Genomic DNA, 14,678 nt, shown 5'->3' on the forward strand with positions numbered 1-14,678 from the left:
GGAACATACTTTGAATCATAAGACTTTGGAGATGAGCCTGAGGGGCAAATGTGACCTACCCAGAGTGTAGGTGGTCATCATTACGTTGGTGATAGGACGGCCCAAGGCCCAATGTGATAAGTCCAGAGCACTTGGGTTTGGAGTTCCTTTTGTACTTGTATATGATTGTGAATATTTCTGATGATCTGGTTATTGAAACCTCCTTGACTACAGTTAAAACCGTGGTACAGAACAAGAAACTGAAAGCTGTGAGAGGTCAGTTGAATGGGTCTGTACTTCCTGCTCTGTACATCCTAGGACACATTACCTTGTCTGTATCTGCACCAAGTGAAAATAGATTTGACCTCTCTTTTTACATGTGTTGTGTTCTCACTTTTTGTCCAATTTGATTTTTGTAGAATAGCACAGCGGTAGGGCGTTTGTCTTGCACGCAGCCAACATGGCCGACCCGAGTTCGATTCCTCTGCCCCTCTTGGAGAGCCCGGCAAGCTACCGAGAGCATCTCGCCCGCACGGCAGAGCCTGGCAAGCTCCCCGTGACGTATTCGATATGCCAAACACAGCAACAACAAAGTCTCCAATGGAGACGTTACTGGGCCCGCTTGAGTAAATCGATGAACAATGGGAGGACCTTTACCTTTTACCTTTACCTTAGTTAGTGACAATGTTAGTAAGTTTAAAGCAAGGGTTTATCCAGATAACTCTTAACATGGGTATTTTGGAGAAAGTTCTCTGTGTAATGATTTGTCACACTATAAACTTAACATTAAGGGGCATAAATCGAGGTAGACTAATGTTGATAAATAGATTGTATTATGATAATACTAATTTTTCTGTTCCATACTTTAGACTCAGATTGATGGACAACTTTTCCTAATAAAGCATCTTTTGATTCTCCGTGAACAAATTGCTCCATTTCACACTGAATTCACCATTAAGGAAATTTCCCTGGACCTCAAGAAAACTAGAGGTATTTCATTGCCCTGGCTGGCACAGTTGGATGCATCTGACCTGTCCAAATGTGTCAGCACAGGATATAGGTTTATTTTATGTTCATCTGCAATTTTTTTGCATGCCGTGCTTGCTAAGCATGTTACTTGTTTTTACTAAGCCGAGCTATCAACATCCTAACTACAGTTATCTCTTTGCTGTATTTTCTTTGTGAAAGAAGCTATCTGAGCCTTTCAATTTATAACATGGCATCACTTTGCTAAGACTCTTCCACATATTGTCATTAGCACTTAGAAATAGAAAACTATGGACCACAGAGATAGTATGCACAGAGAGCATGACACTTGTCTTGCACTCGACCAACCCAAGTTTGATTCCTGGCACCGCATATAGTTCCCCGAGCATTGCCAGGAGTGATCCCTGAGCACCGTGGTAAAAAGAGAAAAATCTCTGTAGCAGATACAGTGCTAGCAAATTGGAATGATTTTAAATATTGAGTTTCTCAGTTAACAAAAAAAGCCAGCTGGGTGAAAGTGAAGGATGGAGGGCTGATCCAAGCATGTGAAATGGAGGTGGGTTCTGTTCCTGCCCCTTATTTCCTGACTCGAATGTGTCAGTTAAGGTTTCTTAAACTCTGTCCACTCAAAATCCCTTTGCACCTAAGAAATGTTTATCCTTCCCCTGGCATATCTATATGTAAAGTAGGTATACAAATTGGATGTTTGCCAATAGCAAGTCATAAAGAAATTTATTTTCAAACATGGTATGTTTTTATTACCTGACCCCATATAAGTTCTCATACCACAATTTAAGAAATTAGGTTTTAGCTAAGCTATCCCAGATAAACTGAGTATGATCTGCTGGTCTGGTTATCAAGATCATTAAGAATGAAAATGGGGATCAGAGAGAGAGTACAGGGGTCAGGCACTGATTTTGCGTGTAGCTGACCTGAGTTCAATCCCCAGTATCACTTAGGGTCCCCTGTGTACTGCTAGGAGTGATCACTAAGTACAGAACCCTGAGCACCACCAAACAAACGAGAATTAAAATGTATGGAAGAAGTGTATGTTGAAGTGCATTATAAGATCAAGGTGCACAACTCAAAGTGGCACTATTATTCTGCACTTGTGTAATTGGGTGTTTGAGTTGGTAATACATATTGAATCATCTTTCCCAAGATGTCATTCATCCTTATTGATTTGTCTGACTGACTGAACAAAAGACCAAAGTTGTTCTGTTCAGTTGTGGTCAGGACTTACTTCCTGGCTCTGTTTCTGTGTGTAGGGGTCATTCCTGGTGGGACATGGGGGATCATACAAGGTGCCAGAGATTAAATCTGGGTCATACCTGTACAAAGCAAGCATCCCACCTGCTGGACCACCCTCTCCAGCCCAAAGTAGATTTTTCTCAGATAATCTAAGGCTGTTAAGATATACCATAAATAACCTTTGTTTCCCTAATTATTTACAAGATAACTAAATTTTCTCTTTTCTCAACCATTTCCAAGAGAATTAAGCTCAGATACCATAAGCTGTTGGTTTATATAATAAATGAACTTCTCTCCTGTGTAGGAGAACTGAGAAAATAATCACTAAAATTATGGTTTAGAAAAACTCTAAATATAGGATTTCCAAAGGTAGCAGATTGTTCATTGCTAAAGGACTGGCTTATAGTTTTATGCTCATAACGCACCTGAGAAGCAAAGTGGTTTTGTAACATCATAATAAAATAATTTACGCTTTATCTTTTTCTAATGCTTTCTTCTTTCCACCACAGAGAATGCCTTTTGGGTTTCATGGGGTTTGATTAGTAACCTGTGTGTTATTTATATGCTCAGTGATTGTATTTTAAAAAAACTCAAGGAGAAGAAATTTTTTTAAAAAGTCAGATTTCCTGGTCTTTGCCTTTTACAAAATGCATAATTTTTTTAGACCTTATTCTCATCAAAGGCTTCCAGATCCCAGTCACTAAGAGATTGATTTCCTTCTTTCTTTTTATTGTAAGGTGTTAGAATGGTGCTCTTTTCCTTAAAGAACACCAGGTGCTGATAATCTTTAAGTGATGAGCTAAAGCAGAGTTGATTGCATTTTTTAAAAATTTGAAATAGAATTATAATTTGTTGCTGCTTCTAGTTCTAGTTTAGTCTCACTGAGGTGTGAGAAAATAAAATACCCTAAAATGTTGGCAGAATTTGTTTTCACTAAGGACTGAGTAGCTTGATCGTAGAACTCATCTTTTGCATGGATGAGGCTCTGGGATTGATCCCTGGCATTGCCAGAAAGGAAAAAAAAAGCAGGTATTTCACTTAAACGTCACAGAGAGTGCATATACTGATTTGATTCTAGTGATAGCAGACAGCCTTTCAGCTCCCTTTGTAGAAAAGGCAGAGCCATTTATTTATTGTTTTCCTCTGAGTACTGAATTTGAGGGGAGGTTCTTCATTCAGGTTAGAGTCAGGGCGGTCTTTGCTGCTGTGGAGCGTACTTGCAAAAGCAATATCGAAAAACTTTCTGCTTTGCTTTCTCCACTTGGCAAAGTGAAGGGGGAAAAGGGTCTTTTCTGCTCGCACTCGATGATACTCGGATGTTACTCACTGATGATACTCACTAGCTTTACTTTTAAACCTCTAACCTCTCACAACTAACATTGTATCTTATTGCATTTGAACATTAATGAGACCTGACTTTAGTACTTGGCAGATTCTAGTTAGTATGGAGGTTGAGGGGTAAATATGTCCTTTTGGTGTTTTCTTTCTGGCTGACACATTAGTTTATTCACTCTGCTTCAAATGAATAAATTTTTGTGCCAGCCAGAAACTTCAAGATCTGTTTTTTTGACAGAAGCTGGGTAAGTAAATTATTTTCTTTTTATTCATTTAACATTGTAAAAATAAAGCAGGGAAATTTTAAGGTATTGTTTATGATTTTCTTTTTTCCCTACAAGTAAATAATTAAGATGAATAGTCATGTCCCAGTTGTGACTTCTAGATAAGAATTCATGGGTACCGTCCCATCATTGGTGCTTGTCTCACCCATTTTCATTCATGGCGGCTGTTTGATGAAAATGAAACCACATTTGCTTTGTGATGATGGGGAACTGAGGTATATTAGCTAACTAACTGAAACAGTGACTCACCCTTTCTCTTATAACTGCTCACCAGATGAGTAATTTTGTTTTACAGATGCAGCATTTAAAATCCTGAACCCTATGACTGTTCCAAGATTTTTTAGGCTGAATAGCAACAATGCCTTGATAGAATTCTTGTTGGAGGTGAGGAAATGGATTCATTGGCTGGGGGGGTGGGGGGGGGGGGCGTGGAGATCAGTGCTATTCTGTATGTCTGTGGTAATTTCTAGGCACATAAAAACAGGCGGAAACTCTCATCTTTTTAAGGGTACTCCTGAGATAAGAGAACATTATCTCGACTCTAAAAAAGATGTAGACCGCCACCTGAAGTCGGCCTGTGAGCAGTTCATTCAGCAGCAGACCAAGCTGTTTGTGGAGCAGCTGGAGGAGTTCCTGACAAAGGTACCTCAGTGCACATTTGGTCAAATAAATTTGAATCTTCAATGGATTTCATTTTGAACTACCCTTTTATGAAAGGAGGCAGTAAACTCGGTCTTAATGGTCCAGTCTAGGAGAACAATGTTTCCTGTCATGGAGCCTTTTGGTTTGGACTTTTGTGGATGAATTGATTGATTCAGGTTGCTTTGGTTTACATCATCACGTGGGTTGCACATGTGCTTTTGATACTTCTTCAAAAGTACGTTTTCAGCACTGAGCCAGAGTGCCAAGAACCCCCTGCCACCAACTGCTGGACCCACTCCACCTTTTGTGCTCCTTGTACCCAAACCCTTAGGCAAGATAGTCTTGTTTTTTTTTTTGTTGTTGTTGTTGTTTTGACAGTCTTGTGTTTCTAAGAGGAATATGAGTGTTATAAGGCTAATGATAGTGGTCCTTGGTTCATGATGTTCTCATGCGCCTGTGGTCTGGGACTGTCAACTTCTGGGTTAGACCTGCTTGGCTGTGATCATGGTCCTATCAATCATGTTTCACATGCTTTTTCTTCTTTCTATTTTTTGTGGAAATTTGATAATTTATATCACTGCATTGTTTACAAATACAGATATTTTATTATCGTCTGCCATTTGGCTATTGCCAGCATGAGAAAAACTGATTTATTGTTGCCTTGGGGGACTGGGGCGATGGGGAGGGGCCCGCACCTAGCGGTGCTCAGGGCTTGTTCCTGGCTCTGCTTAGGGATAACTCCTGGTAGGTCTTGGAGGACCGTATGGGGTGCCAGGGATCAAACTCAGGTCAGCTGTATGAAGGAAAACACCCGACCCACTCTACTGTCACTCTGGCCCCTCTTTTTTATTTCACATTCATAAAAATGTCTTTTTTATTTCAACTGAATCATACATTTTTTTAAATTAGATTTCTATTTATTTTATGCTTCCTTTATTCCCAAAACCATAAGTTTTGCTTCTTTAGTTTCTTCTGTGATATATTTGTCTTCTGTGCAACTTCCTCTTCAGGTTAAAAATTTTATTTTAAGAACCAGAGAGGTAGCTCTAGCTCAAAGGGCTGGAGCACAGAGGCCCTGTATTGCATCCCCAGCGCTGCTGGGTGTGGCCTTGGGGTCCTAGTATTACTGTGACATCCCCACCAATCTTTTTAAAAATATTGTCACTCAGGTTTGTTCATTGCAGCACTCTTTACAATAGCCAGAATCTGGAAAAAACCTGAGTGCCCAAGAACAGATGACCGGTTAAAGAAACTTTGGTACATCTACACAATGGAGTACGATGTAGCTGTTAGAAAAGACGAAGTCATGAAATTTACATACAAGTGGTACTACATGGAAAGTATCATGCTAAGCGAAATGAGTCAGAAAGAGAGGGATAGACATAGAAAGATTGCATTCATCTGGGGGATATAAAGTAACAAAATAGGAGATTAATACCTAAGAATAGCCGAGATCAGTACCAGGATGATTACTCCATAGCTTAGAGGCCAGCCAGGTATTCTAGGGGAAAGGGCAGTTCAGATAGAGAAGGGAGCACCAAATAAAGGGTGTTTGGAGGATCCTCCAGGAGGGGAGATGCATGTTGAAAGTAGACTATGGACTGAACATGTTTGCCACTCAATGCCTCTTTTGCAGACCACAACACCCAAAAGGAGAGAGAGAACAAAAGGGAATGCCCTGCCACAGAGGCAGGGGGGGTGGGAGGGATACTGGGACTGGTGGTGGTGGAGAATGGGCACTGGTGGAGGGATGAGTATTTGATCATTGTATAATCGAAACCAAGCACAAAAATTTGTAAATCTACAACTGTACCTCATGGTGTTTCACTAATAAAAATTTAAAAAAAAATTGTCACTCAGGACTTACATTATAAAAACTGTTTTTAAAGTCTTTGAGTCTCTAGTGTTTTCAGACTTACATTAGGGAATACCTTTGAAAAATTAATAATATGAATGACATAGTACACAAATTTATTTCAGTCTTAAATGATCAGGAGCGACAACTAGGCAAATTTTCTATTAAGATTTGTTGCTGAGTCCATAAAGACTGATGTTCTCTTTTGAAATAACAAAAACCAGGGGCCGGAGCAATAGTGCAGCATATAGGATGTTTACCTTGCACGAGGCTGACCTGGGTTTGATTCCCGGCACCCCATAAGCACCCCATATGATTCCCTTCGTGCATGTCAGGAGCGGTCCTGGAGTGCTTAGCCAGGAGGAAGCCCTGAACACTGCTGGGTATGGCCCCAAAACCAGAAAAGGCAAGTGTAGAAACAATGTAACATTTACATATCTTTCTTTTCATTTATTATTGGTGAATGAAATTTGGTGGCTTTGTAGTCTGCTTGAGCTGGAACGATAGCGCAGCGGGTAGGGTGCTTGCCTTGCACGCAGCTGACCCGTGCTCGATTCCTCCCGCCCCTCTCGGAGAGCCCAGCAAGCTACTGAAAATATCTCGCCCATATGGCAAAGCCTGGCAAGCTCCCTGTGACGTATTTGATATGCCAAAAACAGTAACAACAGGTCTCACAATTTGTTGTGAGGTGTTACTGGTGCCCGCTCGAGCAAACTGATAAACAATGGGAGGACAGTGCTACAGTGCTACAGTAGTCTGCTTGTGATCAGGTGTTTGGAGTGTGTGTTTGTGGTTTTCTCCTGCCACAAGCACTTAAAAGAAGGGTAGTGATGATGTCTCTTCCCAGGCTGTGCTTTTTAAGAAACAGTGCAGGAGGGTTGTGGTGAGAGTGTCAGCGGTGGAGCACATGCCCAGCCTGGACGCGGCCTGGGTTCCACCCCAGCACCCAATGTCCTTTGCAGCCCTGCTACCCCAAGTGTGGGCTCCTGAGCTCCGCCTTGCCTGAGTACTACACTTTCAGGCCCACACTATGGACTCAGTATTTCTGGGCATTGCCCTGGGACCCTCACCAGTGGGATCTGTTTATACTAAAACCGCAGACTTATTGTACTAATACTCATTTTATTCTTTTCCTCTTTTGTTTTTTTCTGGCCATCCCCAGAAGTGCTGTGGGGTTACTTTTGGCACAGTGCTCAGAGAGCCATGCAGTGCTGGGAACTGAGCCCAGTGCTCCCACATGCAAAGTCTGCGTTCCAGCCTTTTGGGCCATCTCCCTGACCCCAGGAACAAACATTTTCTTTCTGACAGTGCTTTGCCATATAATTGCGTTCTTAATATTTTTAATTTCCTCAGCAACACCATAAACTCAGTCTTCTTGTGTTTTTTCCCCTCGCTATGTTGAGTGTAATAGAATTTGACTTTAACCTAATTCTGTTCTCAAGGAGTTGGAACCTACTGGGAAATCAAGGTTAGGAAGTATGTAAACATGTATACAGCAGTGGGTATGTGTTCATCCTCTAGCGTTTTCAAAAAAGACAGTACTAATTGGGGAACACTTTGGAAGGAAACGCAGCTTGAGGGTTGATTGAAAGATAAGGTTAGTATCTAGGTGGTATACCGAGATGAATATATAAGTAATTATAAACACTTACATATATGCCATTATGAAATCAGTTAAATTCTGCTTTGTTTTCCTTTGCTGGTGAGGGCTGGACCTGATGCTCCCAAGGATCACTCTTGGTGGGGCTTTGGGAACCATATGGGGTGCCTGGGACCTAACTTGGGTCAGCTGTGTATAAGGCAAGTATGTGCCCTACCTGCTGTCACATCTTTCAGTCCCAGCTGGTTAAATTTTGGAACAATTGGTGGAATAATAGGTAACCATTACTCTCCAAATGTTTGACACAGAACAGTGTCCAGAATTGAGATTCAGTAGGGGAGAAAAGTATTCAGGACATTCTGTTCTTCTTTTTGCAAATGTGGACACATTAGTATGGGGATATATATATATATATATATATATATATATATATATGTATGTATATACTAAGTGTGAACTTGTTTTTCTTTATTATTGTCTAATGCATCTATAGTCATGCATATGTTTCACTTTAAAACTGTCACATGAAAAACTTAAGATGCAGAGAGAACTTGAGTAAAAGTAGAAACTGGTGGTTTTACATACATGGATAGCATAAGCAAGGGACAAGAATGGTCTGGAGTACTAGGTTGGAAGAGATGGATTGAGGGTGGAGAGATCTGAGTTAATATGTCCTGTCTGTACCCACCATCAGCCTTAATGTTTATGTGGCTGATAGATAAGCAACAGGAGTTGGTGCTGATTCATTTTTTGTTTGTGTTTTGGGGTCCACACCCAGTAGCTCTCGGGGTAGCACCTGGTGACTATGAAATGCAGGGAATAGAATCCCGCTTCCCCACATTGCAAAGCTTGGCCCTTTGTGCCGTCTCTCTGGCCCTCAAAAAATTATTTTTTCTTTTAATGAGACTGTATAGTAGCCCAGAGACTTGGTCTGGACTCTGGGCACCTAACCATAAAAAAAAAAAAAAGAAAAGAAAAAAATTTATTCAGTTTCTATCCTTAGCCCTCCCCAACTACACCTTATTCCCCAACTATACCTTATTCCCCACCATAATTTTCTGTTTTAAGAACATTCTTGTCCAAGCAGCTAAATGTATGGTTTGTTTTTGAGTTTGCATCTCTCTGTGGGTCTTGAACTGTGGAAGCATGGCAAGAGGCACACATCGCAGTCCGCCTCTAGCGTGAGCCACTCGTCTCCCTTTTTCTTTTTTTTTAAAGTTTTCAATTTTATTATCATAAAGTTGTTCACAGTAATGGATTACACTCAATATTTCAACACCCTTCCCACCAGTATTGCACCTTCCCGCCACCATTATTTCGAATTTTCTCACCACCAGTAAAGCCTGCCCCACAGGCAGATGCTAAATAATTTATTTTGTTTTGCTTGTTATGAATAGTATTCACAGCCATGTGCTCCTGGATATCTAAAACTTTAAATAAATCTCTGTGGTTGTGAGTCTCTGGATCATGGCCATTAATGTGCTTAAATGGTTCCCGGAGGCAGTTCCGTGGGCGTGACACCTGATGGGTGGGAAGATGGGGAGGGGCGGCCCTACCCACCTCCATGTAGCCTGGATTTTTCAGTCACTGGTCCTGCATACCTGGGGGAAGTTTGTGGCCACCTGGGGTTCATTCGGATTAGGCGGAGAGAGAATACCTGCTCCATCTGAAGTGCCCCAGTGAAATCAGCACGACATGGTGTCTAGAGACATCTCTGGCGAGTTGCCATCTTCTGAGATTCATTTGTAAGTCTCAAGTCAGCTGCCTTCTTCTTCTTTTTTTTTTTTTCTTTTTTTCTTTTTGGATCACACCTGGCGATGCACAGGAGTTACACCTAGCTCATGTACTCAGGAATTACTCCTGAAGGGGAACCATATGGAATGCTGGGAATTGAACCCAGGTCAGCCACGTGCAAGGCAAATGCCCTACCCCCTGTGCTATCGCTCCAGCCCCTCAAGTCAGCCTTCTTATGTGCCTTGAAAACCTTGTGTTTCCACAAAATTCTCACAACATTCTGCCTACAGTGTCATAAAGAAAGGGTTCCTCTATATATATAAAGGAGATTTCAGCCTGCTGGAATACATTTTTCTAAAAGCTTAAGTTAAAATTTACTATTAACATAGAAAGGATCTGGTGTATTGATATTTCTGCAGGTTCTCTCTTGTCCTACCTTGAAATGATTCAGGCAGATGATGCCTCAGGGTGTGTGTGTGTGTGTGTCTGTGTGTGTGTGTCTGTGTGTGTGTCTGTTTTAATACCCTATATGCTTTGAAATCACAAAAGTAATTTTGCTGCAGCATATTATTATTTGTAAAGGACTGATAGTGCTGTTTGGCTTTTTTTGTTTTTTAAGGTCTGCATTTGATTATTGTTATGTTTTAGTCATGCTGAGTATCTTTTAGGAAAAGTCGGAGCTTAATTTATGGTGATCCCATGAAACTTCTTTCTTTTTGTCTCTTCAAGGTTTCAGCGTTAAAAACCATGGCCAGTCAGGGAGGCCCCAAGTATACTCTCTCCCAGCAACCTTGGGCACAACCAGGTATTTACGTTTTACTCTTTAGGGTTCCCTTGCATTCGATGCTGACTAATCGGTGTTCTTGTAATTCTTGCTTGGATAACTCAGGGTCAATTCCTTCTGCTGTCCTTTGGTTACCCCAAGAGGTACTTTAGGGCTTAACTGTATGACACTCCTTGGATTTCAGCAAGCATTCCAAGGAAGGAAAACTTATAAATTTATATATATCCCCATTAAAAAAAAAACAACAGTGATCTAGGAATCACATGGGCTTCCCGGGCAATGCTGGGAGTGGCCTTCAGAGTTGTATGTACCCAGTGATTTTGGGGGGACCCCCGGGTGCCTGGGTTTGAGCCCAGGTCAGCCATATATGTACAAGGCATTAGTTAAGACCCTTCTAGTTCTCTCCAACCTCATCATCTCTCTGGCTCCTTTTATGTTGGAGCGGGTGATCAGGCCACAACTTGACATGTTCAGGGCTTTTGCCTTGCTCTGCTCAGGGCTCATTCCTGACCATGCTTGGGGGACCATATGCGGTGCTGGGGATCAAACTTGGGTTGGCTGCATGCAATGCAAGCTCCTTACTTACTGTACTGTCTTTTTAGCTTCCCTCCCCTTTTATTTATTTGTTTGTTTATTTATGATGGAGCTGTTGGTTTGTTTTTGAAGCTCTGGGGCATTTTATATATATATATATATATATTTTTTTTTTTTTTGTAGGAGTACTGCTGTTTATTTAGCCACTGATTAGCTGATTGAATTGGGCATGAACTCCACCTTAATTTTTTTTAAATTTTATATTTATTTATTGAATCACTGTGGGAAAAGTTACTAAGCTTTCAGGTTTAAGTCTCAGTTATACAATGATCAAACACCTTTCCCTTCACCAGTACTTATTTTTCGCCACCAAGAACCCCAGTATACCCCCCTCCCACCCCTCCAAATGCCTGTGAGGCAGATGGCATTTTTTATTTTTATATACCTTATATATTAGTCATTTATCTAATGTAAGGTAAAGGTAAAGGTAAAGGCCCTCCCGTTGATCGTCGATTTGCTCGAGCGGGCCCAGTAACGTCTCCATTGGAGACTTTGTTGTTACTGTGTTTGGCATATCGAATACTCTCGGTAGCTTGCCGGGCTCTCTGAGAGGGGCGGAGGAATCGAACTCGGGTCGGCCATGTTGGCCGCTTGTAAGGCGAACACCCTACCCACTGTGCTATCGCTCCAGCTATATAATGTGCCAATCCAAATGTGTCTTTAATTGAAGTATTAACAGAGGTAAAGCAAAAACCAGGGATACATAAAATAATCACTTGGGAAGTTGAACCATTCCTATCAGCAGTGAATGAGATGTCTGTTTGCCAACTGGTGATTTTCACAGACTTGGCAATTTTGTGTATCTGAAGGCGAACCAAGTGTTTTTGATATGCATTGTTAAATATTTAAGTGAGTGTATGTCTTTGGAGTTATTAGTCTTTTCCTTTACAGCTTTTTAGATAATTACCTCTTAAATATTTTATACAGATTGCTACTCTATCATGTATCTCCTTCAGAGACAGCACATAAGATACGTAATTGTTTTAGTTAACAATTTTCTTGAATTCTGTTCCCTTTCTGATAGTACTGTGAGACATAAAAGTGGATTTAGTTTCCATAAATACGTGGGTTTTCTGTTTGTGCTTTTTGAGTCTTTTAGGAGTCTTCCTCTTACTGTGACTTAGTTTTCTCTGCAAATGACCTCCCGGCCCTTTTACTTGTCCATGTGTATTCCGCAGGCACCCGTATTCTACCCCCTGTGAATGGCCTGACGCATGTTGGGGTACCTTGTTCCTCGGGATAGAATCTTGCATGTGGTAGGACTTTAAGGAGTGTGAGATTTGTGAGATTCCTGATAAATGAATCGGAAACTTGAAAGAAAATATTGGGGGCAATAGCCTCTTGCCTTTTGCTCTTTTTCTCTTCCTTTATTCCCCACCGAATTAAAATGGAAATGTTTCTTCTCTTTTCCTTTGTGACACTAATAAGGTTAATTTCTTTTCAGCCAAGGTCAGTGAACTTGTGACAAATGCATACAAGGTAATAAAAGCGAAGCTCCCTCTGACATTGAGAAGCATGTCCTTGTACCTCTCCAATAAAGATACTGAGTTCATCTTGTTTAAACCTGTTAGGGTGAGTATAATATCCATCATTTAAAAAAATTATATTTGGCACCATGGTTTACAGTGTTGTTAAGAGTAGGGTTTCATTCGTGACAGAATCCAGCTCCGGAGTGTCCACCTTCCTCTACCATTTCCCCATTGTCTCTTGCTGTCCTTCCCTATTCTGTAGGTAAGCTTCCTACAGAAGGGAAGGAGGTTCTTGGTTTCTGTTGCCCTTGGGCATTTGTCATTCCCCTTCGGTTTCATTATACGCCTCATGTGAGAGATCACTCCCTCTGAGGGGTCAGCACGAGGCTGTCCAGGTCATCTGTGTAGCAGCAGTGCTGTGTATTTGATCATTTATCTCCTGTGGGCTCCTCTCTTTGAAGTGTTCTTGCCTTACTACCATTTTCCTCTTCCTGTAGACATTTAAAAATCTCAGTGTACTGCTTTGGTAAAGTTGATTAATAATTAACCACTGTGATTATTAGAACTTATAAAACCTGCCTCTGACCCTCCAACCCTCCCGTTCTCATTTTGTGTTCTTTGTTGCCTTTGGCTGTAAGTTGATTTCTATCATAAAGGAGAATTAAATAAATTAACAGCAAATCAGATGCTCATGCCGGATAGCGCCTGACTCTTGAGCCTCATGTCAGGAATTCTGTTTCATTTTGCTAGTGAGTAGTGGGTGTAAATGACCAAAGGATTGATTATCAGAGCAAATTCATCACTTACGACTTGCATCTCTGGGTTGAGCCCACATCTTTCCCCAAGGCCTTGTTTGCCATTTTTTTAAAGTATAAATTATGTGTCTGGGAACTTTAAAAATATATATTAAAATATATATGTCTGGAAACTGCTGTATTATATGACTGGGAATCTTTTATGTAACAAATTGTTGCTGCAGATTCATAGTATTCTAGAGCTGGGGGGTGGGGGGCAGTGTGGTGAGGAACAGGGTTACCAGGGTTTAGTTTTTCCAGGAAGTAATGTATGGTAAATCTTGTTTTGTGATAGTGTGTGAAATATTAAGTGCAGATCAGACATCTTTGGCATTCCTTTCAAATATGTATTTTCTCCATTTGTTTTTGCAAATATTATTAAAATTTAACAATCTTAGTGCTTCGTGTTTAATAGCTTATTTTTTCAGTAGCTCATTTAATATGATCTCTTTATTCTCAGAATAATATTCAGCAAGTCTTCCAAAAGATTCACGTTTTGTTAAAGGAAGAATTTAGCCCTGAGGATGTCCACCTCATTGCTTGTCCCTCTATGGAGCAGGTAAAGATAATCTAAAAACACTATTTATTTAATTCCCTCTTACCATGAGTAGATATAATATCTTTGAACAGCCATGTTTTTAATTTTAAAAATTGTTCATGTTTTTTGTTCCGTGAGCAAAATTTTGAACCCCAAATTGCTCTCATATTTTTGGTGATTGCTTTAGAAATTTGAATAGCTGCTGCTTTCTGCTATTGAAAGTTGTGTGTTTAAGATAAATGAACTGTTATGTGAAAGATTCAGGCAGTAGTTGTTAGGTTGTTGAATAATTTTGTTTGAAATATGCATGAGAGATCTGCATTTCAAATGAAAAAAAGTAAGTTATTTTAGGGAGTTGAATAGATGTTAGAAGTGCTTGCTTTCTCTGTAAATTAAAAAAAAAAGCCAAACATAGAGCTCAGTGTGTTTCTGTTATTCTTTTAAATTGACTTAGCCAATTTTCACAGAGAGGTTGGTGGGGTGGGGGTGGGGCCGTAGTCTGGGGGGATGGTGTTTTGTTCCTGGCCTCAAGTTTAGTGTAATTCAGCTGTTTAAAACACAGTAAGGACTGAGAATTTGGGGGATGGTCTGGTCAGGGAGGCTCAAATGTGTGCATAGAAACAGGAGACCGTTGGTGCTGAGCGCTCAGTCTTGGGAGGATTTGTACAATGTGAAGAGAAAGAAATGGGTGGTAGCTAAAGGGGAAAGGGGAGTTTTCCTTTTTTTAAGATGTAATTCATGTGTCCTCAAAGAAATCCTGCCCCTTGAGCCATCTCCCCAGCGATGGTACCTGTTTCTTCATGATTAGATCCAAGGTTTGTGTATTTGGAAG

At 40.7% G+C, this 14,678-nt stretch overlaps 2 protein-coding genes across 2 annotated transcripts in view; both read left to right on the forward strand.

Annotated features, from left to right (window-relative positions):
* SLC25A30 (solute carrier family 25 member 30) overlaps positions 1-14,678 on the forward strand; it is a 292,859-nt gene that overhangs the window by 84,128 nt on the left and 194,053 nt on the right. The window lies entirely within an intron of this gene.
* The window catches only part of COG3 (component of oligomeric golgi complex 3), a 64,454-nt gene that overhangs the window by 47,170 nt on the left and 2,606 nt on the right, over positions 1-14,678 (forward strand). Inside the window, exons 17-22 of the mRNA XM_056108744.1 lie at positions 849-969; positions 4,132-4,220; positions 4,344-4,478; positions 10,397-10,472; positions 12,490-12,617; positions 13,769-13,867. Coding sequence (XP_055964719.1) covers positions 849-969; positions 4,132-4,220; positions 4,344-4,478; positions 10,397-10,472; positions 12,490-12,617; positions 13,769-13,867 — 648 coding nt within the window. The remainder of the gene's footprint in view (positions 1-848; positions 970-4,131; positions 4,221-4,343; positions 4,479-10,396; positions 10,473-12,489; positions 12,618-13,768; positions 13,868-14,678) is intronic.

The sequence above is a fragment of the Sorex fumeus genome, unplaced genomic scaffold, assembly GCF_029834395.1.
Source record: "Sorex fumeus unplaced genomic scaffold, SorFum_2.1 ptg000008l, whole genome shotgun sequence".
NCBI lineage: Eukaryota > Metazoa > Chordata > Mammalia > Eulipotyphla > Soricidae > Sorex > Sorex fumeus.